The following is a 27,204-nucleotide window of genomic DNA, read 5'->3' as shown; positions in this document are numbered from 1 at the left end:
ACATGCTATATTTTCTCATATAGTTAGTAGTATTTCTCCTGCTAACTTCAATCCACCTCCATTATTCTTAGGATTTATACTTCCGTATTTAGGTGAACCGTGAACCCCGCCAACTTCCACCACAATTACTCTCTGGAATAAGAATTTACTCTCTTGAGTTATCTCATGAATCTTATGTTTATTGTTCTGATTAATTCCGTATTGCTTTGATTTTTGTTCTTTCTCAATTTTTCGGCTTTTCGCCTAGATTGCAAATTCATAAACCATTTAATCAACTTTGGGCTCCTGGTATGAAAATTCTTTTTCTCAAGCAATCAAAACCAGTTGAGAATACCACTGTAAATCTTATATTTTTACAATATTGTAGGTGCAAGTTTTCTTTCCATTGGTGTTGCTTTTAGGGTTGTTGATGTTGCTTTCTCTGTGTTGCAGGGGTTTCAACAAGAGTTTTAGCGATGATGGTGGATTTGGAGGAGGGTGTAGCAACTAGCGACTGATGCAATAGAAAAACTATGGAGTAGTTAGATATAAATTACTTACATATTTCATATTTGTTTAATCAAGCACAAAATTAACTTTCTTAGTTTTTGTTGGGGAGACAAGGAATGAAATCTCTGATTGTTTTTTCTTATAATGATATTATGGTTTTAGTATTGGTTTGTTTGGTTTCATTTTTTGTATTGCCACCACCAAACTCAAGTTGCCCAGGGAAGACACATCAATGCTGAGTTTCACATGCCTGATGCGACAACTATAAAACATGATGGCCTTCTTATTGCTTGCTCAATCAGAGCATGTTGTAGCTAATTGCAGGTGCAATTTTCTTTCCATGGATTTTTCATTTTTTATGGGGTACACGACTGAGCAAACTTGCACCCGCGATTAGAGTTTGAAGAAAGAACAATGTAGTAAAAAATAGCATTTCAGTAAGGTACCTGTTTTATTAGTCGAGTTTGATCTTCTATTTTTTTTTTATAGATTTAAATGGTACACTATTCTTATCAGTTCACTTTTTTCAAAAGACATTTATATTATTTTAGTTTTTAAGTTTTAGTGACACTGCATTTCGCAATAGCATTCCAATTACACTTATAACAACTTCTATTCTCTATCATTTTTACTATTTTAAGCCAAGGTTGGTATAGACGACCTTTCTTGGAAATAATTAGCAAAGTAATTTCATTGACACTGGTTTCGACTCAACCGCCACTTATAACGATATTTTATGATTAAGAGCTAAAGGATGTGTTGCACACGGTGGTAATTTGTGGTAGGTGTGAGTGTGTGATGCCAAATAATATTTTAATTTATGCAAGAATAAATAGGTTAATTAATGTTTTATCTTATTCACCTTAGTTATAATATTACAAAAAGTGAAAAAGAAAAAAATGTAACAAGTACACATTTGCTCCTATGCAGTCTAAGATTTGTCAACTATGAATTCTCTTAATCAGTGTATGTTCTAATCCAAGTATTTTGGAAGGTTACGTAAAGTTATGAGAATAAAGGCAAATTTGTGGAGTCTTGACTCCTTTTGAAATGTTTTTTCGTTGGATTTACTTTATTATTATATCTATCTTGCTTAGTTGCTCTTTTCCATGCTATTTTTAAGTTTTCTTTATTCATATGTAAAAAAATAGCTATATGGATTTCACCACTTAATATCTATAGTTTTATTTTGTTCTTGATTAGTTTTTTTTTTTTTTTGGTTTATGTGATGGTTTTAGTGGATTAGATCAGACTATTGAAATGAATCATCACATGTCATTTCAAGGTATTTTTATAAGTTTTCGATGATCCCAAATAGTTAAAATCATATATAACTACAATATTATCATTTGATAACTAATAGAAGCATTTGTGAATTTAATTTTTATTGCTATTTTTTGCAAAGACACTACGGGAGGATCTACTACGTACACAGTTTGCTATTATAGAACACCTTGATTAATCAACGGGAAATTAGGAGCTTGATTAATCAACGTGAAATCAGAAGCTTGATGTTAAAGAATTGAATCAATTTCAAAACACCCACAAGACGTGAAATTAGAAGTTTAATGAAAAAGAATTGGATCAATTTCAAAGAACCACTAGACGGAAAATCAGAAGCTTGATGCAAAACACTCACGAGACGGAAAAAATGGATAAATCCCAAAGCACCCACGAGACAGGAAAATAGAAGCTTGATGCAAAAGAATTGAATCAATCTCAAAACACCCACCAAACGGAAAATCAGAAGCTTGAATACTACTTACAATGTCTAAGGTTCAAGCTTATTCTATCCAACCAACCAAGAAGGCCTAATGCAACAAAATATCAAGTCTTTTTCATACACATTGTTCGTATGAAGTTTTGGAGCAAACTAAACCACTAATGCATTTGTTTTATCATGATTTTATCATGTTTCTTGAAGAACATTATTGTTTGAATTGTACACCCATGAGGTGCTAATTATAGTTAGCACAAATTCCAATTGTATCACGATTTTCTTCTAATGACAGATCTCTCTAAAAAAAATATAAAGATGGAATTTCAAACGGGATTCATTACCAAAAGTCCGACATAGATAGTCTTACTTACTAAAGAGAACAAATAATCCAAACTCACTCTCTCTCTCTCTCTTTAAAAAGTCTGAAAGTACTGATAGATAAACGATTATGACAATAAGCAGGATTAATGCGCCATAAGTATGCAAATATTGTAAATGCGAGCTGTCGTGTGTAGCAGTTCAACTTAATCTTGAAGGATGAAAGACTTCTAATTTATATTTTAAAATAATATTATTAAATGGTACCCGTTCGTAGGACGGGTTCAAAAACTAGTGTTTAATTCAAAGTTATAACTTATAGATTTCAGATATATATGGATGCCTGTAATAACTGTCAAAGAGTGGGCTATTCATGTCCATGTTATTCCCCATTAATTTATTCCGAAATTTTTTTATAGAAAAAGATCAATTTATTCAACTTACCTATGGATGTTATATGTTAGTCATCTAATAACTGAGTATTCTCCACGAAGATGGTCAATGGTTGAGAAGGTAATTACTCTTAACAATGAGACTTTGTCGTGGGGTACTCTTAACAATGAGAATTTGTCGTGGATACAGTAACATTGGGGAATGCTATAACCACCAAATGAAGATTTGTTAAGAGTGCCGCAAGTGAAGGTTTGTTATGATATGAATTGTTAATCGTTAAACAGTTTCAATAGCAATGTAGTTACCATGTAGTCGCACGATTTTAAAATGATTTAAACTAACGATTCTTCTACATGTTGCCAGCATGACTTTCATTTCTGCAATGTCTGTGACTTTGTTCTTTATATTCATCATTGCAGAACAATTAGTTTCATAGCTTCAGGGTTTGCATATATGAACATAAGTTACAACGTTCAGAATCTTGGATGTTATTATATGTGACTCATTTGAGTTGCAAAATCTTGAAGATGACAAACTCTGTCACAAATGGAAATGGATGGTATCTGAAAATTCTAGCTGCAGCAAATATATTGTCCTCCATAATTTGTCAGATGACAAGTGACAATACTGATTTCTTTTATAATCACTTGGGGCTAGCATTAGACTGTCTAAAATGGTTGTTATATTACTTGAGCAAATTTGAGTTTGTAATATGAAAATTACCTATTAGCTCAATTTTCGAATTTCTATGACTAAAAACCAGGTAGTCTCTGGTCAAATAATAATTTATTCCTTGCCATAAACTAGACTAACCAAGTAGCTCAATAAAGTGTTTTATTACCCTTTTTCAATTTCAAATTTTAAAACGGTGCATGATTCTCTCCCTTTTCTTCTCTGTCTTTGCCGAACCTTAGAATACCATTCAAAGTGGTCTCTTTCTTAAAAAAAAATAAAGTGATCTCTCTCCTACTAATTTTCCATTTATTTTAATACAATTCTTTAAATTTACACATACCTGCTTAACATTGTTTCTAGTTTCTAGATACATGTAATTATGTAAAGGGTAAGGTTGTTAGTTGTTACCAAAATAAAATTGGAAAAAAGATTGGAGAAAAATATTTATGGAAAACATAGTGAATTTACGTCTCCTCGAGTTAGTCTTACATGACTTTTGCTAGTTATTTTGGTTTTCGACTTTTCGGTAACAAAAATTGCAGATTAGTCCTAAAAGTTAGACCACTTGGTTTTTGGTCATAGAAATTCGAAAGGTCAACCCATAGATAATTTCCCAATGATTTATTAGAGTAATTGTTAATTCTCTATATCCTTTTTTTTTAATGTTTAAAATTATTACACATCCAAGCCTAGATCTGTGACGCATATCCGCCGCTCTAGGCCTTCTTCCATGCACTTCCGCCAATCAGCCCATCAATTGGGTTTGCAATTTCCAACTTAAGCCCATACTCCACTGTATAATCAAAGACCATTAATACTGAGTAGTTGAGAATGCTCTCAGTGAAACACGTCCGCCCCCTTTTTACTCTAAAAGAAACACGTCACCCTCCACAGAAAAAAAAAAAAGGCAAATCCACGCTCTTTTCAATTGTTAGTAAAAAAAAACCCAAAAAACATAAAGTCCAAAATAAAAACCTCTCTCCTCTTATCTCCATTCTTAAACAAAAGGAAACTTGAAAAGTGAGAGCTCTCCAAATTAGTAACTCAGAAACCCTTGATTTCAAATTAAAGTATTTCCAGCAGTTTATTAGTGCAGTCAATTTTTGTAAATTATATAATATCCTTCAATTAACTGTTCTCCATTTACTACTATCAGTTTGACCAGTTCTAAATCAGAAACCCTTGGACTACTTTTTAATTCATGTACCTCATCACGTAACTTCTGTTCCCTCTCTTTAGATTCCTTTAACAGGTCTCTTAAATGATCCAACTCAATAAACAAATCACGAGAAGCTGTAGAAGACTTATTAGTCTTTTGAGAATCTAGCACGTGGGGATAAACTTGGGCTGGATTACCCGAACATGGCAAGTCACCAAGAATCGTTCTTTTAACGCGAGATGGGTTGAGAACAATGGGATGGTTTTTTTTAATGTTGGAAATACTAGAGCTGCAAAGTGGTGGTTTTTTTGATAGAGCTGTTGATTGTTGCTGTTTTGTTTTTTTCTCAGCTGAAAATCCTTTAACTATGTGTGATCCCCAAGTTGATACTGATTTTAGTCTCGACGTATTACTGCCCCCGTTGCTGTTTGATTTAACATTACTAGACCTGAAAGTTATTACCTAGTTTTGATCAGAAAACTTGCAGGAGAATTTACTATTAGATGAGAATGAGAATCTTAAAATTTCAGATTTCGGATCGTCCGTTTTACCGGAATAGCTTCGTTTATCAGATTGAAGTTCATTTGCCATCAGCTTCTTCACTAATGGGAAGAGATTTATCTATTCTTTGAGAATGAGTGGTTGGTTTTCTGTCATCGGGCAAGTTTTAGCCATATCGTCGGTGGTGACGATGGTGTTCTTGGGTTATAAACGTGAGTTCAAAGCTATCTCCAACTTTGGTGACTCTAATTCTAATAATTGTAGAATTTGTTTTGATGACTTTCTTCGTAGAGATATGGTTAGTGTTGCATGTGGTCATTTGTTTTGTAAGTTGTGTTGGAATGGATACATTACTACTTCAATTAATGATGGCCCTGCATGTTTAACAATGAGATGCCCTAAGATTAAGTGTGTTGCTGCTGTGGGTGACGAGTTGGTGAATAAATTAGTTTCTAATGAAGAGCAGTGGAAGTACTTGCGTTTCCTGCTTCGATCATATGTTGAAGTTAAAAAAAGAATTAAGTGGTGCCCATCTCCGGATTGTGACAATGCGGTGGAGTTTGTGGGTGGGAGTTATGATGTTTCCTGCAATTGCAAACACAACTTTTGCTAAACCGACCTATCGACCCCGCTGCTGCTACTACTGAAAAAGACGCCAAGGCTCTTCAATTCATTCAAGAAATTACCAAAAATACTGATTCCGTTCAAGAGAAGGTGTTGGCCCAAATTTTGACCCAGAACACTCACACTGAGTTTCTCGGAAGATACAAATTGGGAGGAGGAATTGACCGCAATACCTTTAAGTCAAAGATCCCTATGATCACTTATGAGGATCTTCAGCCAGATATCCTACGAATTGCTAATGGCGATCGATCTCCTATCCTCTCCTCTCACCCTATCTCTGAGTTCCTCACCAGGTGAGTTTGTATGTGGTTCATTTTATTATAACGATCATCAATATATGGCTTAGAATTTGGAATGGTAATATGCACCCTATCTAAATGACATTAGTACTGATCGATCAATCTTAAGAAAAAGGAAAAAAAGAGACATAATATATATGAACGACAAATGCACAGTACTGAATCACTCGATCAGTCAAGATTCAAGAACGTACACGACCCTCAATGCAAACCTTTGCTCACTTTAATTGCTTCCTAAGTTAGGTTTCTAAGCTAAATATGTGCTTGGATCATGCCTTGAGGTTTTGGCTTCCTCAGTTTGCACTTAACCCCTTGCAGATTGTGGAGGGTGAGATGTGCTAATGGTTGCAATGTCATTTCCTAGAATAATTGAATGACGTGAATAGTTTTACTAACATAAACGTGCTTCCCGAGAGTCCTTATGACAAGAATATAACTATTAGTTATTAAACTATTAGTGCATATGAATTTTTATGAACTTATAGTTATAGTTATATTGTTGAAGTTCTAATTAGAGATATTATCTTAGGAGTGATAGAAAGGCAGCTTATTCATTGTTAGAGATCTTCCTTTCTCTGGCCTAAGTTAGGCCATAACTCACTAATCTAAGACTTTCTAAAGTGTAAACCTATCATATTTATGATTGATATTAATTTTTTGCTCACTCAAATAGTTTACCAATTTGGTGCCGTCCTTTTATTCAGGACAATTGATTTAACCCCGGTTACACGTCAAGTTCACTAAGCTAAGAAGCATTAGTACCTTCTTTTTTAACCGAGTTTTTTGTTGTCTCGGTATAGATTAACTCAAGCTAATTTGAATGTTACAAGCTAATACATTGGTTACAGATACCGAAATTTATAGTTTTAAAAAATTTTGATAGAAGCAATGCCAGGAATAATGGCTGAGTTTCAAAAAAAAAAGAAAAGAAAGACAAAGCAGTCATGCAGCCAAGATTTTGTTAAGGATTCATCTACATTTCATTACGAGATCCAAGATTTTTTTATTGTAAACTTGGGATTTTTATTAAACCATATCAAACCCTGTTTATCTATTATGTATTGGCTGGAGATATTTGGACCTGTTTTGATAATCGTGAAAACTATAGTTTCAAACTATCTTTTGGACTGGATTGTCTTTTTTTCATTTTGAGGGATCTCTCTCGCTTTCTCTCGATCTCTCTCCCTAAGTACCTTAAGTTTAATGGATACTTGACTATAGCATGTTAAGATATTATGTAGTAACCTACTGGTCGATTTTGGAAGGTTGGACCCAAGGTCTTGGGTTCGGTTCCCACCTTCACCGGGGAAAAAGTGGAAGACAGGGATTTGAGAATGAAGTCCTAAATATAGAGAAGATAAAGAGTAAGTAGTGACCAGAGATACTGGGATCCTATTTGATGATTGTGAAAACAATTTTAAGCCTTCTAGATTTCACCGTCTTCTCACACTGAATAATGCAAGTTCAAGGTTTTCTGTTTTTATTATTTTTTTTTTTCTGGGTTCCGACATTGGCCAAAAGTTTGAGCTATATATGGAAATCATCAAATGACACCTCGAAGTCTCTGGACTATTTAGTTATGTATTGGTAACCAGGGGTAGATATTTTTACAGTCTACAGTTGGCGCTCTTATTAGTCTTATATTTTCCATATTGTTTCTACATTCAATTTTCTTTGAGATATGCCAGTCTGGTCACTGGTGGTTATGTTATGTTTGTTGATGCTGTGTGCAACCTTCGCGTTTCAGGTTGAACATCAAAGTCATCGAAATCTACTAGCAATTTCAACTGGTATTAAACAAAATGAAAATGTTGACACCATTGTTCAGAAGGTATTTCTTTAATCAGCGTGATGGATATTTAAAGCAAAAGATTTTTCATCTAATCTAAGAAATTTCAGTTCTTTTTAGAAAATTTCACTTTTATTCTATTCCACTATGATTGCAATGTGGTCGGGTGGAAAGATCTTGAGTGGAGTAACAAGGCCATACATATCGTTGCTCATAACCAAACAAAATGGTAAAACTCCAACTCATCTGTAGTACTCCTTGGGGAGATGAATATGAAAGGTTCACGGCATTATGCAATTAGCGTTATGCCCAAACCATTTTGATTAATGGTCAACTTAACAGAACAATAAACCCTGATCTTGCATACTATGTTTCTTTACCAGGTGATTCGCAAAGCGGTTTCTTCACCCTGATGTAGTCTCCATCTATGATTACATATTTATATGGGATGAAGATCTGGGAGTCGAGAACTTTCACCCTGGGAGGTACATATTAAGAGTTTGGAATATTTTCAATGTGATATTGAAACATTTTCTTATCCTAAAGTTTTCTGTCATTGGATCTCTTTGTCAAATACATGTGTTTTAAAGTAGCATATGGGTTTAATATACAACCAACTCCATTGTATCTGAACATATGGGTTTAATATACAACCAACTCCATTGTATCTGAAAGTTCAGTGAGAATTCTCAACTCAATAAAACGAGAATTACCTCTATGCCTTGGCCATTTGAAGAGATCCAATGCCTTGAAATGTGGTGAACTTGAAATGAATTCATTGTCAGAGAGGTACGATATAGTGGAAATTCAATTGAAGATTTTTGGACAAGATAAATCTATTTTATTTGTTAAATAACTTTGATAAAAGGACGCCTCACAATGTATAGAGGAACTAACAGTCATGATGTAAATTATACAATTTTTTTAGTACATTTTAGACGCGCTAGAGAAACTAATGCCTTCTTAGGGAAGGAATAAAATTGTCTCGAGGCGTAAGAGTTATTTAACTGTTCTGGCATTCATCGAGACGGTTAAGTAACTGGATTAAACAATGAGATATCTATATTGTTATGATTTTCAGGTTATGTCAGGATTTAAGTTTATGAAATATTGAAAATACAGAGGAGATTCTGTCGAAATTTTTGTAAGATTATATTATCTTTGTTTAGTTTGGGTTTTGTTTAGTTGGTCCGATCACGTCCCGAGTTTCATAATGATTGGAGATGCCACGTGTCTTTGGTAATTAGTCATTATAAAATTTGGGGCGTGACATAGTTGATGGCAGATGACATGCACTTTGGTATTGGCTTAATATGGTAAAATATATAAGTAGGAAGCTAGGAGTTACATGATTCATCATGGGTTAGGGGGTAACGAATCAAGCAGTAGCTAGACTTGCTAGCAATGTTTTTGGGTCTGGTTGATGATGCTATTTTGAACTTTGCCCCTCCACTGAATGTATAGTGGAAAAAACTCTCTGGCGTATTTATGATACAAGTCATTGAATGCAGTTGACAAGGTGTTCCTCTCTACCTATATTTTGGTACATTTAACGTCCAAAGTTCCTATATGTTTTGGTGATGAAGTATGTTGGCTACTGATGATGCATGAGGATGATAATATATCGAGCAGGTGTGTGCACTTGCTTAGCATTGTTCCTAGATTATTCACGTTTTTATGTTATATTATATTCTAACATGGTATAGGCAATCTCTTCAACTTGTAGTTTTCTCACATGGATTTTTACGGTTATATGTACATGTTGTGTGGTAGTGTTGAACTTGCTTCTTTATAAAAGAGATGTGAAGATTGATGTGCATTGTTGGTAGTGACTCAATGGTATATAGATCTACAATGATTTTTTTTAATTGCTTTGTTTTTCTATTAGGTCTATTTGAAGAAAATTTGAATGTGGGGGATTTCATCGTAGTTGTCTTTTATCAAAGTCAATTGCTTTGGTTGGTTGTTTCGAAGTGGGAATCAGCCAAGGACTTGGCATGTTAGAGATAATCTGTAATTGATCGATTTCCCTTCAAAATGGAGAGAAGTTGAATCCTAATACGGGTGGTATTGACCACTGATTGCTGCAAGACATGACATTGAAGGAAACTTCAAGTTTCTTTGGTAGTACTGAAGCCAACAAGCCAACAACTCTGGAACACATTCAACTATAAAGAAAGAAGTGGAATAAACACATTGCTTGGAAAAAATAAAATACATAGTAGAAAACATTCTTATATTAGTTAGTTTAAATTGGTACTCGCCTCTTGATATTGTTGTGTTAAGGTTGTAGTATTATTCTTTTATATTAATATATGTATCTATCAGGGAACATTTGTATAGGTTTATCTTAGTTTTGCCTGTAAAATATTTTTGCTACGTTTTGGTATACATTTCACATATTCTATTACTATCTTGAAAAACAACGCATTAAAATCAAACAAGAGAATGAAGAACCAAATGCCAAGAAATAATGTTTAGGAATTCAAGTAATTTACTCATTCAATAATGGTCATAAATAAAATATTGAAATAATAAATAACTAACGCTTAAAATTATTCTTATTGCAGGACAGATTGCGATTGGCTCATCAATGGACTCCTGACATAAATAACGAAGCGCCAAAAAATTTACGTTACAGACATACAAAAAAAATGCTCAAGTTATATGTTGAAAGTTACTTTTATTAAATATTTTTGTTATTCCAAGGGATAATATACCTACATTAAACTCACTCTTCAGTCATTGTTTTTCATTTAAACTATTTGTGATGAAGCTTACTGCAACAAACACACTTTGTTAATTGTCTTTCTAATATACAACATATGTTGGTAGTCAATTTCACTGGAGTCTTTTAGTCGGCTGTTCAACGGACATATCATATTCTATGTTGGCTATATTTCCATGGTGGTTATAGAAACATTCTTACAGTGGTGTTGTTTTACCTATATTATTTGAATTGATTGTGTTCAACTCATTGTCTCATATTCTGCTACATGCTTTCTTTCAGTATGATTTACTGATTATTGAGTAGCTTGCTTAACTTGGTTGTTGAAGCTCAACCTTTTAGCTAATGTTGCATATTGTTTGATGGTCATTTGATTTTGAGTTTAATGCTTTAAACCTGGGTAAATCTGTGGACTCGGTAAATGTATCTATCGTTGAATCCTCTGGAATAGACTCTGGGTAGAATGTCATGTTGCTAGAACTAGCAACATTTGAACAATAATTGATGGGATCAGTACAACTCCCAATCTTTAGGTCTAGAGAAAACCCGCGACATAAGCATTCGCCAAAAAGTGCTGCTTGGTCCCATACTAAAACCCCTTCAAAAAAAATTAGAAAAACATAAATCCTTCAAACAAACTACACATATATTATAAGCAATGAATCATTAGCTATTAATATACATATATTATTTATTCAAGTAAACTTTAGGCTTTTGAGTCATTAGCTATCTATGTAGGCTAGTATGGTTGAACACTTGAACCACATTAAACATATGCGTGTCTACACAACAAAGCATTCCAAAATGGAGGCTGATCTGGTTCTAAAAACGTGGAACATCAAGTTGAATCTAGACCCTTCATTTTGTAGTGAAACTTCATATATAAAATACAAACCAACGATCCAAAGCCCTCTCCAAAAACCCTCCTCCGAAAAACACGCTCAAATCCAAAACAGAGGAGAGAGAAAGAGATTCTTCGAAAAACATTTTCCGAACATTTATTCGTCGAAACAACATGGCGGCTTCACTACATTACATAGCTGCCGCCAAAACTCCTAACTATTATTCTCCCTCGTTGTCATTCAAATCAAGCCGGCTACGATTTTCGAATTTATTATTATTTACCAGAATTGACACTAGCATTATTAATAATAAAAGGAGAGTTTTGAGAGCGAGCTGTTGTAATAATAAAGGAGGGAGAATTGTAGCTGAGCTAGGAAATAATAATAATGAGGAGGAGGAGAAGAAATTTACAGTTGTCATGAAATTTGGTGGCTCATCGGTTGCGAATGCGGAGAGGATTAAAAAAATTGCTGGTTTGATTCTTGGTTTTAAGGAGGAAAGACCTGTTATTGTTCTTTCTGCTATGGGCAAAACTACCAACAACCTCTTACAGGTATACATTTGTTTGATTAATTATTGTTTGAGGGAGTTATGACTGAATTTTTTGTGATTTATAAGGCTGGAGAGAAGGCGGTGAGTTGTAAAGTTTCTCGTGTTTCGGAGATTGATGAGTTTAGCATTGTTAAAGACTTGCATCTCAAGTAAGAAGAAGTTTATGACATTTGTCTTCTTTTTGAATTTACATTTTATGTTTTTGTGGTTTACATTTTATGTTTTGTGTTTCTTTGTTTAGAACGGTTGATGAGCTTGGACTTGATAGATCTGTTATATCTGGTTAGTATCATTTGCTTGCATACTTGGTCACATTGTAGAATCTGTAATCTTAAGCTTAATTTGAGAGAAGATTGTTTTTCCTAAATTTGTGTCGATTGAATAATAACTTTTAGGATCATGATTTATTTTTGTTTTGCTTTTGTGTACAAAATATTCCGCAGGTCACATAGAAAAGTTGGAGAAACTTTTGGATGCAATATCTAGCTTTAAAGAAATGACACTTCGCACAAGAGACCATTTAGTTTCATTTGGGGAATGCATGTCAACAAGAATATTTGCAGCTTATTTGAATAAGATTGGTGCTAAAGCCCGCCAAGTAAGTCTCCACATTCACTCTGTTGAGATTCGTTTGTTTACTGGGTTCGTTGTTTTATCAAGTACACACTTGAATTTAGCAAGTTGTATGATGATTATCATGTGATGTTGTTCTTCACTGCAACTAACTGGCTAATAGTTTATGTTAGTCGGTGAAAGGCTTTTTTACCTGGGTAGTTGATAGTACTATAGTATTAGCATATGTTAAAAAGTATAATACAGACAACCTGAAGTTGTTTTCTTGCTAGGGCATAAAACTATGGAACCATATGATTATTAAAGTGAGGGAAATACTGAAATGTGCATCTCTAACTTTCTTTTTATATCAGATCACTTAAAGCAGTAAAAACTATAAAACCCCCTTGTGGGTTACTCACTTGTCAGAGACAGTAACGGTGGTTAAGCCTATGTTATGACGACCAACATTTGAAATTCAAAATTTACTAATAGATAAGGGGGGACGGTTATATGAACTCTACTTAAAGTTACTCTACCACTAAATACAATGAATTAGAAGCTGATTTTTGATAGAGACGATCTCCACACAATAGAGATCATCCTCACAAAAAATTGATTCATTTGAAGATGTACAACCTCGTCAAAAATCGATTAGAATGTTATAAAATTATCCAACGGCCAAGATTTTTTTAATTTCATAACAACTTTTGACAAGGTTAAAAATATTCAATTGAGCTGATTTTTTGTAGGGATGTACTCCATCATGTGGTGTATCACTTCACAAAAAATTAGCCCTCAATTCATCTTGTAAGTCCACTTTTCGGAGTGGAGTAACTTTGGAGTCACTATAAGGTAGAGTTCTTATAACCATTCCCTAGATAAGGAGATTATCTTTGACATATACTTCTGGAAATAGATTATAGCATTCCTTTGGGTTAAAATTCTGCCAATCCGTGCTGGCGGAGCAACAGGCTCTTATTCCTTTTATTTCGAGAAATTTTAATAGATAAACAAAAATGTTTCTTTTCCAGGTAAAGTAAAGTTACATAGGGGGTGTTTATGAATTATGATCATAAATAAGGATGTTTCTAGTTGAAGTATAATTACAAAACCCCCAAAACCCTTTCTGAAAAGATGGAAATCCAGGTAACTTATACAGTTGAGAATTGACAGAAACGTTCTCACTGGATTTGCATTATTTTTTGTGAATCTATACTGGTGGAAACAGTTCTGTTTACCTAAATCGTCCTTTGTTCTAGCTCAGAATAATCTGGAGAAGTTTTCAGGTAAAATTGCACAGCCTACACTTTCGAGGTGTTTCGTGGGCAAAAAAAATCATGTAGATCTTGTGCTGTGCTGGTTGGACATCATTCGTTGTTTATATGTTCTCTATGACAGAGCCTCTCCCAATGGAACCATCTTAAATTCCCATTGGATCAAAACAAGATTCAACTGCAATGACCTAGGTTTGTTTCTAACAAGATTCAACTGCATTTTGGGTGTAGATGGGAATCATTCATGTTCGAGTTGGAGATGTTTTGTGGAGAGACCTCTCGTTTTGGTGTCTTTTTAGTTTATTCTTTGTCGGGTATAGTAGGAGTTGGACGCATGTCTTTCATGGAACAATCCTTTTAGTCTTTCTTTTTGTTTCTTGTATTTGTAGGATATCTCATCATTCGTGTAATAGTTTTTTCTTTTTTCTTTTTTAATAAAAATCCTGATTTAGAAAAAAAAAAAAGAGGTTTGTTTTTAACATCAGAAAAGGCTTTGTTGAGCATCGACTTGCTTTCTTCATCCTGCCTACTCTTTGTTTGTATTGCCTGCTGTATCCTTTCTCTTTTGCTGTTTGCTTTGAATGTTGATTCTGACTAGCTCTCTTTGAAAATCTTGCTTACTCTTTGTTTACATTGCATGCTGATTCCTTTTCTGTTTTGCTAATTCTTTCACTCCCATGTGCAGTATGATGCATTTGAAATTGGTTTTAGAACCACGGATGACTTTACAAATGCGGACATCTTAGAAGCAACTTATCCTGCTGTTGCAAAGAGGTTGCATGGTGATTGGATTACTGATCCCGCCATTCCTGTTGTTACTGGCTTCCTTGGAAAGGTCTTCCTAATAAATGAAATTTTATTTTCTTTTGCCAATTATCAGAATCTTTTCTTTGAGATGGTTGTTTCATCAATGGAGATTTTTGTCATTTTTTGACTATTGTGCTGTATGTTCTGCTGTCTCATTTGTAGGGTTGGAAATCTTGTGCAGTTACTACCTTGGGTAGAGGTGGTAGTGATTTAACCGCCACAACAATTGGTAAAGCCTTGCGAGTGCGAGAGATTCAGGTAAAGTTTAAATTCATCCACAAATTTTTTGGTAATGTCTTTTTTGTTTTGCTGGAAATGTATGCTCATGTTTTGAACATATCTAAATTCCTTGATCATCTACACCTCAAACAATCTCGAAAAGTCTTCCACTCTGTGTTCTTAGTTCTTTGACATATCTAATCTTTCTAGTAGTTTGTTGGTAAAGTTTGTGGTAGTTTTTACCACATACTTGGGTCCAAAACCCACTGTTGAGAAGAAAAAAATGGAGAAAAAGAAAAAGTACTTAATTAATTCTATAACTGGTATTACATTGTTCTGCCTCAACATGTATTCGTTAACCGTAAACTTGAAATTCAGTGGTGTAGTAACTACAGATGTGGTTCAAATATCATTTGATTTTAATTATATTAGGTTTTGACAAGCCCTAATACCTCCAAGGCAAGTTAAACACCTCGGCTCATACCTTTTCACTTCAAAAGTATTGATGCATTTCACAATTTAGATTGAACTGATCAGACTTCATCTTGCTTTGCACCAATCTCCAAAAAGAATATAGTATGTTAGTCCTAGATGTGAGGGTCTATTATCATTTGAGTTTCCTATTAATAGATTAATAGACGCAAATTATGTTTGATGAAATACTTTTCAATTCCTGACAGGTTTGGAAGGATGTGGATGGGGTTTTAACTTGTGATCCTAATATATATGAAAATGCATTGCCTGTACCACATTTGACATTTGATGAGGCATCTGAGCTCATGTATTTTGGAATTTCGTGTATCTTGCTAATTCGAATTTCTATTGCTTCTTACATAATTGAGATGTTTCATAATTAACCAAAAAGAGGCTTTAAATATTAAATCTTGTTACTATCGTTAGTATTATTGTCGTATTATTCTCTATGGTGATAAGTTTATGCTTTAGGGATACAATTGCTCTAGGTTTGAGTAGTATTACATAGAAATGGTAATTCCCTCCCACACAAATAAAAATGATAGTAATATTAATATATACAGAGAAAAGAAAAGAATAACGTAGATAATAAGACAATTGAGGAGGGGGAGGGGAGGGGAGGAGAGAAGAGAAGAAAAAATGGGGAAGCTTCGCCTTCCAAAAAAGTGTACCCTCTTTGCTTAGCACATCATGACGAGGTATGTTAATCCACATATAATCCAAAAAAGTGTATCGTTGACGTCGCTACTGTCTTGAAGTTTTAAAGAAAAAGGAGGCAAAAAGAGTTGCTGATCCTGTAGCTTATTAGGTTTTGTTTTAAAAAAAACATGTGAAAAAGAGAAAGAAAAAGGAACAGGTACAATGAAAATAAAAAAAACAAGAAAAAAAGGAACAAAAAACAAAAAGATCAGGGACGGAGAGCATTGGGAAACTGGGCAAAACAGAGAGAAGTGGCAGGATCTGTTTTGATCTTGTAAACTCCTGGGGACAGCTGAAAGTCAATTGGAATCTCCCCGGCCGATGACAACATTTTGGCATCCCTATGTTGGTGAAGACTATGCGGGAGATAATTTTTTTTATTACACTTCGAATCCCTGTAAGCATAGTTGACCGTGAATCGTTTTTCTTATGAATCGAGAATCGCATCAACTCGAAAATTGTAAGATTCACAAAATAAATAAATAATTAAGTACATAATTAATCGTTTTTCTTTTATATATAGTTAATATTAATATAAATTGCAATTTATAGTTAATTTCAAGGTCCATGAATAGAGATGGACCACCTATTATATTGGTATGTGTTTAAATGAGCCCTTTGCAATTGTAAATTTGTAAGTTAGATCATTTTAAATAGGGCCCATATGACAGGAAACCCAAATCAATCTCATTAAATTAGTCGTGTGAAATCAAGTTCCAGGTCTTATCTTCTTTCAAAGACAAACCCTAGACCTGATTTTGCCGCACCGCCTCCAATGGAAATTGTTCATTGAGACCAAAGCAAAAGAGGAAAATTTGAAGAAGAAGAAGAAGAATTAGAAGAGAGAGCAAACACTTTGAGGCGTACTCTAAGTCCTCGATAGCACCTGTTCTTTCTTCACTTTCTTCAAATTTCTTTTTCTTTTTGCTGAAATTTATGTCGGGAAAATCGTGATTCTTGTCCGGTTCCAGTGGCTCATGCAACTCGGATCTTAATTTACCAGCCATACCTGTGAAGTACGATACGTAGGTGCAATTTTGATCTACCTGCCTCCAACTCGTACGATTCAAGTTAGGAATCGTACGATTTTAACAACACTACATGCAGTGTTATCAAAGTCGTATGATTCTCGACTTGAATCGTACGACTTGAGTCGAGTCGTAATTCAATAGATTAGAATCGTACCAGTAAATCGTTAATGATAGGAATCGGTAAAAAATCGGGATTCGAATCGCAAAATCGTAGGAATCGGAAATAATAACGATTCTTTCGATTAAAAAAAATAGCAACAGTACAGAACAAGAAAAGAAGAAAAAAGAAGATAGAAAGAAGAAAGAAGAAAATAGAAGATAGAAAGAAATCAGAGAACTTACCAGGTACGTTTTCATACACTTCTTCTTCTTCTACTTCTTCTATTCTCCTTTCTTTTCTTTTTTTTCCGGTGTGGTCTCCTTCTCGATTTTTTTTTTCTTGCGAAGGGTTTATATGGACCTGGGTTAGACCTGGGTAGGTTAGGTCCATGTAATTTAAGCCCATATTCTATTCTTTAGACCAATTTCATTTCACTCATTTTCAACGAAATTTCAGTATTTTTTCATAAATTTCGACCATTATGTCTCCATTCCATATATATATATATATATATATAATATTTTTTAGAGTATTATAAGTGTGGAATGGAGATTTGTAAGCATCTTTCTTGTTGGTACACATATATATAATATTTTTCATATATATAAAAAATTTACAACCCCTATATATATTATGGCTTGAATCTTACGATTTATGACTCGATACGATTTACGATTTGGTAAAAATGGAAAACAATTCCCGTTTCGATTCAGGAATTGACAACATTGACTACATGTAAGAAGTGTATTTTTTTTTTGTTTTTTTTGGAATGTTGAGTGTTTAAGTATTGCAGTTTTACGTTGCTAAAAAGCAATTATGGTCTAAGCCTGACCGCCAAGGAGTTGGGATTTCATCACCCGCTCATCACATCTTTGCGTGCAATCCTAAGCTTCAATTAATAAAATCAGACCACTAGCAAGAACCTTAGTGGTAAATGTTGTTCATCGAACCTCTGGCAAAGGGACGACTGGTGGAAAACTCTAGCGGGCACTTTCAAACACACTATGAATACCTAAAAAAAAAAAAAAAAAAGATCCTATGAACACCGTTTACCATTAAGGTCCTGGCTAGTGGATTGGTTTTATTATTTGAAGCTTAGGATTGCACACAAGGATGTGATTAGTGGGTGATGAAATCCCAACTCCTTGGTGTTCGGGGTTAGACTTTAATTGTTCTTTAGGAATGTAAAGACAATGCGAAATTTAAACACCCACCATTCTTAATAAAACACCCATCATACATCTTACTGAGCTTCGAAGGGCTAGGCAGAAACGGATATCTCAAGCCCAAAAACCCCCCATCCTCCTAATACAACCTGACAAAACAATGAAAACAAAGAGAAGACAGAATACAAGCTAACTAAAAATAATAGAAGCTAAGGTTAAGTCCTAACATTTAGACGCCCAAAATATAACCTCACAGTTGCATCCTTAATCCACCCCCACCGTCTTCAACCCTTGCTAAAGCACCTAGTCGCTTTGCAGCTCCTCCCCGATAGGAATGCTATTGGCTTAGAATAGAGATTTTAATCCTAGTACTTATCTCTCTTTTGCCCAGTTTCCCTATGCTTTCCTTCCCTATTTTTTAGTTTCGTTTTTGTTTTTTATTATATATATATATATATACAGTTCTTCTCTAAAAAGTAGCTACTTAAGTTAACTTTAAAATAAGTACGTAAGTAAAACTTCATCTACAACATAAATTTAAATCTATTTTTTTGTGGATATGATACACTCAATATTAAGATCATCTCTACAAAATTTCAACTCATTTGGAAACCTCTAACATTGGCAAAAAACGATTACAAAAATTCAACATTTCTGGACCGTTAGATTTCTTTTTAAAGATGACAACAATTTTTATCTATGTTAGAGGTTTTCAAATGAGTTGAAATTTTGGGAAGATAATCATTATGGTGAGTGCTTCATAACCACAAAAAATTAGGTTTGAATTCATTTTGTAGGTGAAGTTTTACTTACGTACTTATTTTAAGTTAACTTAAGTAGCTACGTTTTAGAGAATTATTGTATATATATATATATATAAAGAATTTGTTGGAAATCAACTCTTTTTGCATCCTTTTTCTTGGGTGTAGACTTCAAGACGGCAACGACGTCAAACTTTTGATGCATTTCAAGCTAGGTTTGTGAATCTACATAAACTGTGTACTAAGTAATGTAGATTGAAGTGGCGGAAGCAATACTTAATCAAAATCTACATTTTATAAAACTCTAAAAGTCTCACATTTATTGATAATCACTCTAATTCATAACAAACATAAACACAATTAAAACAACTCCTTGAAACCCTAACTATAAGACCTTATTTATATTAACCCTAGAAAGCATAAACCAATAGGAATACGACATGTGTCACAACTAACTAATGGACTCAAACCATGGGTTTGGACTCAACTAAGGGCGTATGCCCATGACATTGACAACAACAACTAATGTTCTGCATCACTCTCTCCATGTTGAAGAAGCTTGTCCACAAGCTTGTTGACATGAAAACCCACCGATATGCAAAAACTCTTCAAACTTCAAACTTGTATACGTCACCCTCCCGAGGTTCTGAGGAATTTGACTTCGAGTCTTGCCCAAATATCGGCTCAAACGAATAACATGATACCACAATGCTGTTAGTACTCCTTTCTTGAAACGCAACGGATACTGGAAGTCACAAAATATGCGTTGAAGTGTTTTGTGGCTGCGAACAAAAACCTTCTCAAAATTGGTTAGAAAATGATCAATATAACCACCACTTTGTGCTTGCCTGAATTGGATGAACAAGACCTTCATAGATCTGGTCAGCAAGACGTCTTTGTTGCAAAGGAAGGTGATAAACCTACTGATTTCGTTTGTTATCACGCTCAAAATATGACATAACGACTTCATAAATTCCTTCTTTCTCTTTGTTGTCATCAACAACAACCGGTGTTGGGCTATAGAAGCTCCACCAACGCTGGGGGGTTTGGGCTGCAAAAGCTCTACCATAGCCTCCCTAAGTCGACTAGTTGCTTCTTCTAATCGATCAAACCTGTTTTGCATCAAGGTTTCTCTCCACTCTTCTAATCGAGCAACCCGTACTCTAGGGGTTAATATGAATCTATGAGTTATTCATGAATTCTTCATCTCTGACGTTGTAGGCATATCTTGATTTACAAGAATAAAATTGGATTCGCGGTTAACAATAACAGGATGAACATTGTTCGGTAAACAGTATCGTGAACAATAACACGGTGAACAGTGTTTTTGCACCAATCTCCCAAAAATCAATCTGGCTCTGACACCAAATAATATAGATTGAAGTGGCGGAAGCAACACTTAATCAAAATCTACACTTTATAAAACCCTAAAAGTCTTACATTTATTGATAATCACTCAATAATTCATAACACACATAAACACAATTAAAACAACTCCCTGAAACCCTAACTATAAGCCCTTATTTATACTAACCCTAGAAAGCATAAACCAATAGGAACACGATATGTGTCACAACTAACTAATGGACTCAAACCATGGGCTTGGACTCAACTAAGGGCACATGCCCATGACACTGACAACAACAACTAATGTTCTACATCACTAAGAAACTAGGACATCCATTTAGAGACACTTGCTGTTCTTTTTCCCTTCTGAACAGGTCTGCACAATTTAAGAAAGAGATGGAGATCTTAATATTTACCGAGTAAAAAATTCTTAACCTACATTACTGATCTTTGCGTTTTTGAAGGTTTTGCATCCACAATCCATGAGACCGGCTAGAGAAGGTGATATTCCTGTTAGAGTTAAAAATTCTTATAATCCTCGAGCTCCTGGTACCCTAATCACTCAATCTAGAGATATGAGTAAGGTATGTGTCAGTGTACTTGTGCGAATAGAAATATCCAAAGGATGTCTGCAGTGTTTATAATTTCTCTCTAAATAAATTCCAGGCTGTTCTTACTAGCATAGTTTCGAAGCGGAATGTCACCATGTTGGATATAGAGAGCACACGGATGCTTGGTCAATTTGGCTTTCTTGCAAAGGTCAGAAAGTTTAGTATTATTATAGTCAAAATTAAATAATTAATAAGTATTTAAGATTCCATTCTTGTCAACCTCTTGATGCTTAGTTTCCGTACAAAAATTTAATTTGGATCCCATTCGATGTGCAGGTTTTCTCCATCTTTGAAGAGTTGGGTATCTCTGTTGATGTTGTAGCTACTAGCGAAGTCAGTATTTCTCTGACATTGGATCCCTCCAAACTTTGGAGCAGAGAGCTCATTCAGCAGGCAAGCATAAGATCTCAGATTCTGTGTTGATTATGTTTATCTTTCCATCATAACACACTTTCTGTTTTGACTGTTGAATGCATAATTGTTTTTTTTATTGATCTTAAAGTATATTTGATATCTAAAAGTTGGGTCTTTAAGGTTTTCGTCCTCCCACATGATGCACATTTAGGCTTTGGGTTATTTTTAATGCGCACTTAGATTTGTGTTCCACTGGGAGTCTTTGCTTCGAATGTTGTAATTAGTCCAATTTTCTTGTATTTCGTATTTTTGTTTGTTGTTTTTTCTTTATCTGTTTCTTCTTCTTGCCTTGTAATAGGATATCTCATTGTAAATTCTTGTTCCATATTAATAATAGAAAAAAAAAGTTAGGTTTTAGTCCCACTTCTTTCAGTTGATCATGTTGTCTGTCAGCTGACCGTGCAAGTTCTCATTAATGTCAAGATTACCAGTTTGGCTAGGCTAGATGATGTGGATCTGAAGTTTTGAACTATCGGAATCGTGATATGATAGTATTGTACCCTGGTAAGATAGGAATCTTCTCTAGTAGGTCGTTTCACTTCTCTCCTGTCCGTGTTCCATCCCACTAGTGATGTCTGTATCCCTATTTCCCATGGACTTGGATTAAAGGCTCCAAAGTTCCAATTATGTAGTTGCGCAGCATGGGTAAAGGCTTCTTAGTGGTGAATACTTGGATTGTTCTATCTGTGTTCTGAAGATGAGGATTCTTAGCAGTGATATTTTGTATTGTGATATTCTTTGGGCGATGATACCAGAGGTCTGGGGCTCGAACCCCGCCAGCATCAAAGAGTTACTGATCTCCTTTAAAACAGGCTTGCCAATCGAAAATAAAAAGATATTTTGTATTGTTTTAGTTGTGTGTGTTTTTTCTTGGGAAAAGTGGTTCAATTTCCATAGGAAGTCTGGTTGGAGGTTATGCCCATATTTAGTGGCATACAACCAACTGGCTAGGAAGCACGGACTCTAACAAGAGGGTCTTGTTCGACACAACAAGGACAAAACAATGCCCCCAAAAAGGAATATCTGGAAAACCCGATTCCAAACATAAAAGTGTGTAACCGAATGCCTAATTCACTTGGTTTTCCTCGGACTAAAAACCTTTTCTCCAATTTGTGAAGAACAAGAACTCTGATAGTCACTTCCTCCTGTCAGTTCACTTCCTTTTTTGTTTTCTTAGTAAAAGGCAAATGACATTATCAGATGAAAAAATACGAGTCAATTGAACGCCATTTTACTCGAACCTTCAAGGTCCTCGGTCTGAGTTTATTGGTGAATTCAAAGATATTTGCAACAATATTGTAATATTGTTCTGGCGGATTGGCGGACACAGAACAGAATCCCTGCCATATCGTTAAAACTAATTAATCAATAGAAAACACATAGAAACCTAGTTGCTAGTTCCCTCTGTGTTTGAATTTTAGTAAAGCTTGGTTGGAGAACTGTATGCCTTCCTAAGTTTGTACTTGGAAGATTGAATTATGGGAGTCGTTTGGTTGGAGAACTCGTGCATTTTTAGGAAGTATTCTTTGATTTCATTTCTCGTAATATTATATATATTACAACAGAAAAAGAAATTGAACGCTTAAGCACCGGTGCTAGGCACTTTTCTGCCTTCCGATTACCGCCTAGCGCTTGTGGAACACTATGTCTATCAGGTATTGGCACTCACCTCAAGACTTATGCCCCTCAAAAAATAACGTCACACTTAAGTAGGATGCTTTTCAAGATTAACTTGGCCATTTTGTTTCACACTTTGTACCCGTTTAGAAGCTGATGCTTTCTTTGTCAGTTTTACCTAGCTTTGTCGTGTTGCAACTTTTACCTTGTAAGTTAATCTGGGTCTTATCTTCTTTGCAGGAACTTGACCATGTTGTTGAGGAACTTGAGAAAATTGCAGTGGTAACTCTTCTTCAGCCTAGATCAATCATCTCCTTAATTGGAAATGTTCAACGGTCTTCATTGATATTAGAAAAGGTCAGGAATAGAGCAATCCTCTCCTCTGTCCATTCTCAACTCTCATTTTTTCTACTGATTGGATGATTTAGGTCGAATGTTATGCATTGCATGTCTGTGCTGGGATGGATATTTAAGATTCATGGCCTCAGTATGGTTGGTATCCTACATGCATGCCTGGTAATTAAAATAAACATCTCAAAGTACTGCTTCTGTCAAGCAGTAGGGATATACTTTGAAAGACCTTGATTGAGGTGGTTTCTGGCTTTTCGCATGGGTAACACAGATTTAGGTGGGCTGATGGAGAAGCAGGGGATCATCTCGAGTGTTCCCCACATTCATGGCCTCAGTATGGTTGGTATCCTACATGCATGCCTGGTAATTAAAATAAACATCTCAAAGTACTGCTTCTGTCAAGCAGTAGGGATATACTTTGAAAGACCTTGATTGAGGTGGTTTCTGGCTTTTCGCATGGGTACCACAGATTTAGGTGGGCTGATGGAGAAGCAGGGGATCATCTCGAGTGTTCCCCACATCGGACTCTTCTTATTCACTTGTCCTCCAACCTAGCTCACTAAAACAAAAAATACAGCCCAAGAAGGATGGTTTCTCTTTCAGAAGACAGAAGTAGGACTGTCAACAGTTTAAGCTCACAATTGTATACTCAATATATCGAGGCTATCTGCACTCGAATTGTCAACTCTCAATCTTGAGAGCAGGTCAATTGAGAATTGATGATATGGTGAAAAATAAAATGCTCCTTAGATTGAGTGGAGGAGGGGTGTTGAAAGTAGTAGAAAAATAATTGAGAACCATCTAAAAACTTTCATGACTTGAACTAATAGACTTGACTTGAAGATAAATTAATCGTCAAATCTGATTCAGGCTGCTGTTCTAAAAGTTGTGTAAACTGATCAGCTTCATCTACTTAGATATCCCCACTTGATCTTCACAGTTTGCATCCTATTGTTTCTTACTTTTGTTTTTCCATCTTTCTGAATCTTACTAAAGATTCCGGCAGACTTGAGAGAAATTAAGATATAATAGCCTTGTTTTAGGTGGGAGAACTTCATCGTCATGTTTTTTGAAATTTTAGAAAAGCAACTTTCCCTCATTTAAGAAGGAAGTTGCGTTATGTAAAACTCCCAAATCATAACTCTCCTTCCTGAAAACATGGTGATTGTGGCTTACTCTGTCTTCCAGGAATTTCTATCCGGTAAACCAGACCAACCTAAATTGTAGAAGTATCCAAACTAATGGGTATAATTTAGGACCATTTCTCTTATAACCCTTGCATATGCTCTGGGTATATTTGTGATTAAGTAGTGCTACGTAAGGACCAACTGTGTTGCCATTCTTTCACTTGAATTAAGCAATTGTGTAGGCGCTGCAATGGTGTGTAACAGTTTCTTTTTGGGTTCCATATTTATTCTAAAGAAGCGCCCTTTTGACAGGTATTTCATGTTCTACGCACCATTGGAGTAAATGTGCAGATGATCTCTCAAGGAGCATCAAAAGTATTTCCCATATAATCCGACCTGTTACATAATTATATAATTAAATCTGCATCAGGGCATAATGCCATATATTGTTTTTGTACCAACAGGTGAACATTTCCATGATAGTGAATGACTCTGAGGCAGAACCATGTGTTAGGGCACTGCAGGATGCCTTCTTCGAGGGTCGCGATCTCACAGAACTCAAGTCAAACGGTGTTTCTGAAAATGGATCTACTACAAGCCCCGTCTTCGCGTTGTAAGCATGATTGATGCCTTGCAAAGTTGCTAAATTTATCTAAGTATCAAGATTGTATCTAAATTACATATGTAAGGCAGAGTTGCAAAACACCCCCATGTAGTTCAATTGAAAATCTCAAATTTCGTCTGTAATCAGCTATTGAGTCTAGCGTAGGTTGAAAAGATACACCAATTCGAAGGTACTAATTGCCCTATGTAAGGGTAAACGTTTGATACCCAGTGCCTTCTGGTATCATATCGATCTATAAGTAAAGAATGGATCAATTAGTCCAGTGACCCAAATGGTGGACCTAATATTCTTTGGCATCAGAAAGAGACTTCTGGTGTGAAAACAAAAAAGTTTGTGACGCTTGTAGTCCCTGTTCAAATATAAGACCTAAATATCTGGTGTAGTGGTGGTTTTTTCGTCTCTCAATTGAGAGACCCTGGGTGTATTAACTATTAAGTATATACTAGCTTTTGAACATGTCCTACGAATGGGTGTCGTTATATTAAATTATTGTAAAAAATCTTAGTAACTATGCATAGCTATGAGATATGAAAATTATATTAATCAGTCATTCAGATTTCTTGTACCATTCTCTATAAAAATGAAGCATCAAATCTTGATAAAACTTATCGATTTTTTGTTGTTGTTAGGTTTAATAATAGAAGTTTGATTGAAATTTTGTGAGAATGTCTAATGTGACGAAGATAATATTGAAGCTATTTGAATAGCATGACATTCTTAATCATAATAAAAAAATTATGATAAACACTACTTAAAATGAAAAACTATATTTGTCGAGATATTTATTCTCTCTATTTATAATATAAATATGTTTTAGGGTTATTAGTTCAATGCATTTGTATTAAGTTTATGATTTTTCATTAATTATTCTTTGAAGTTAGTTCAATGTAGTACATTGCATTCAGTTTCCAATTTATCATTAATTATTCTTTGAGGTTAGTTCAATGCAGTTGCATCAAGTTTTCGATTTCTTGTTAATTATTATTTGAGGTCAGTTCAGTGCAATTGCATCCATTTTATAATTTCCCGTTAGTTATTCATTAAGGTTAATTTAGTTAGTTGCATCTAATTTTTTATGTTTAATTAATTAGTCTTTGAGATTAGTTCAATGCATTTGTATCAAGGATCCAATTTTTCGTTAATTACTCTTTGAGATTAGTTCAATATATCTGCATCCAGTTTCTTATTGTTCGTTATTTATATTTTGAGGTTAGTTGAATGCAGTTGCATCCAATTTTCGATTCCCGTTATTTATTTTTTGAGGTTAGTTCAATGCAGTTGCATTCAGTTTCCGATTTCTCATTAATTATTATTTGTGGTTAGTTCAATACATCTGCATCCAATTTTCAATTTCATATTAATTGTTCTCTGAAGTCAGTTCAATGCATTTGCATCAAGTTTTTGATTTTCGGTTAATTATTCTATGAGATTAGTTTAATGTATTTGCATCCAGTTTTCGATTTCTCGTTTATTATTTGATAAGATTGCATTTGCATCTAGTTCTCGATTTTCAGTTAATTATTGTTTGAAGTTAGTTCAATGAATTTGCATCCAATTTTCGATTTTTCGTTAATTATTTCTTGAGGTTAGTTCAATGCATTTGCATCCAATTTATTATTTATGCTTTAAGGTTAGTTCGATGCAATTACATCCGGTTTCTGATTTCTCGTTAACTATTCTTTGAGGTTATTTCAGTGTATATTTGCATTTAGTTTCTGATTTCCCACCAATTATTCTATGAGGTTAGTTCAATATAGTTGCATTTGGTTTTTGATTTTATGTTAATTATTTTTTGAGTTTAGTTCAATGCATTTGCATCCAGTTTCTGGTTTCCCATTAATTATTATTTGAGGTTTTGTTTAATGTTTAATACATACCGTTTACGATTTTCCATTAAATATTTTTCAAGGATTTGCATCCATTTTCTAATTTTTCG

General features: G+C 34.6%; 1 protein-coding gene across 1 annotated transcript; it reads left to right on the top strand.

Moving 5' to 3' along the window:
• The first annotated feature begins 11,601 nt into the window (after positions 1 to 11,601).
• LOC147496378 (aspartokinase 1, chloroplastic-like) lies at positions 11,602 to 25,609 on the top strand. Its single transcript, XM_086562565.1, has 13 exons — positions 11,602 to 12,091; positions 12,157 to 12,239; positions 12,332 to 12,372; positions 12,534 to 12,688; positions 14,605 to 14,754; positions 14,889 to 14,984; positions 15,626 to 15,743; positions 20,971 to 21,107; positions 21,190 to 21,282; positions 21,411 to 21,527; positions 23,406 to 23,522; positions 24,956 to 25,018; positions 25,108 to 25,609. Exons 1-13 carry the CDS (start codon positions 11,711 to 11,713, stop codon positions 25,258 to 25,260), a joined length of 1,704 nt encoding a protein of 567 aa, XP_086418691.1. The 5' UTR covers positions 11,602 to 11,710; the 3' UTR covers positions 25,261 to 25,609.
• The last annotated feature ends 1,595 nt before the right edge of the window (positions 25,610 to 27,204 follow it).

This window comes from Coptis chinensis, chromosome 5 (genome assembly GCF_015680905.1).
Source record: "Coptis chinensis isolate HL-2020 chromosome 5, ASM1568090v1, whole genome shotgun sequence".
Lineage (NCBI taxonomy): Eukaryota > Viridiplantae > Streptophyta > Magnoliopsida > Ranunculales > Ranunculaceae > Coptis > Coptis chinensis.
This window is presented reverse-complemented; position numbering and strand designations above follow the sequence as displayed.

Excerpts from the sequence above, each read along its gene's own strand:
- LOC147496378 (XM_086562565.1), top strand. The coding sequence starts at position 11,711 with ATGGCGGCTTCACTACATTACATAGCTGCCGCCAAAACTCCTAACTAT. Across the intron at positions 14,985-15,625 it reads TGCGAGTGCGAGAGATTCAG|GTTTGGAAGGATGTGGATGG; the intron begins GTAAAGTTTAAA and ends AATTCCTGACAG. Across the intron at positions 25,019-25,107 it reads TCTCTCAAGGAGCATCAAAA|GTGAACATTTCCATGATAGT; the intron begins GTATTTCCCATA and ends TTGTACCAACAG.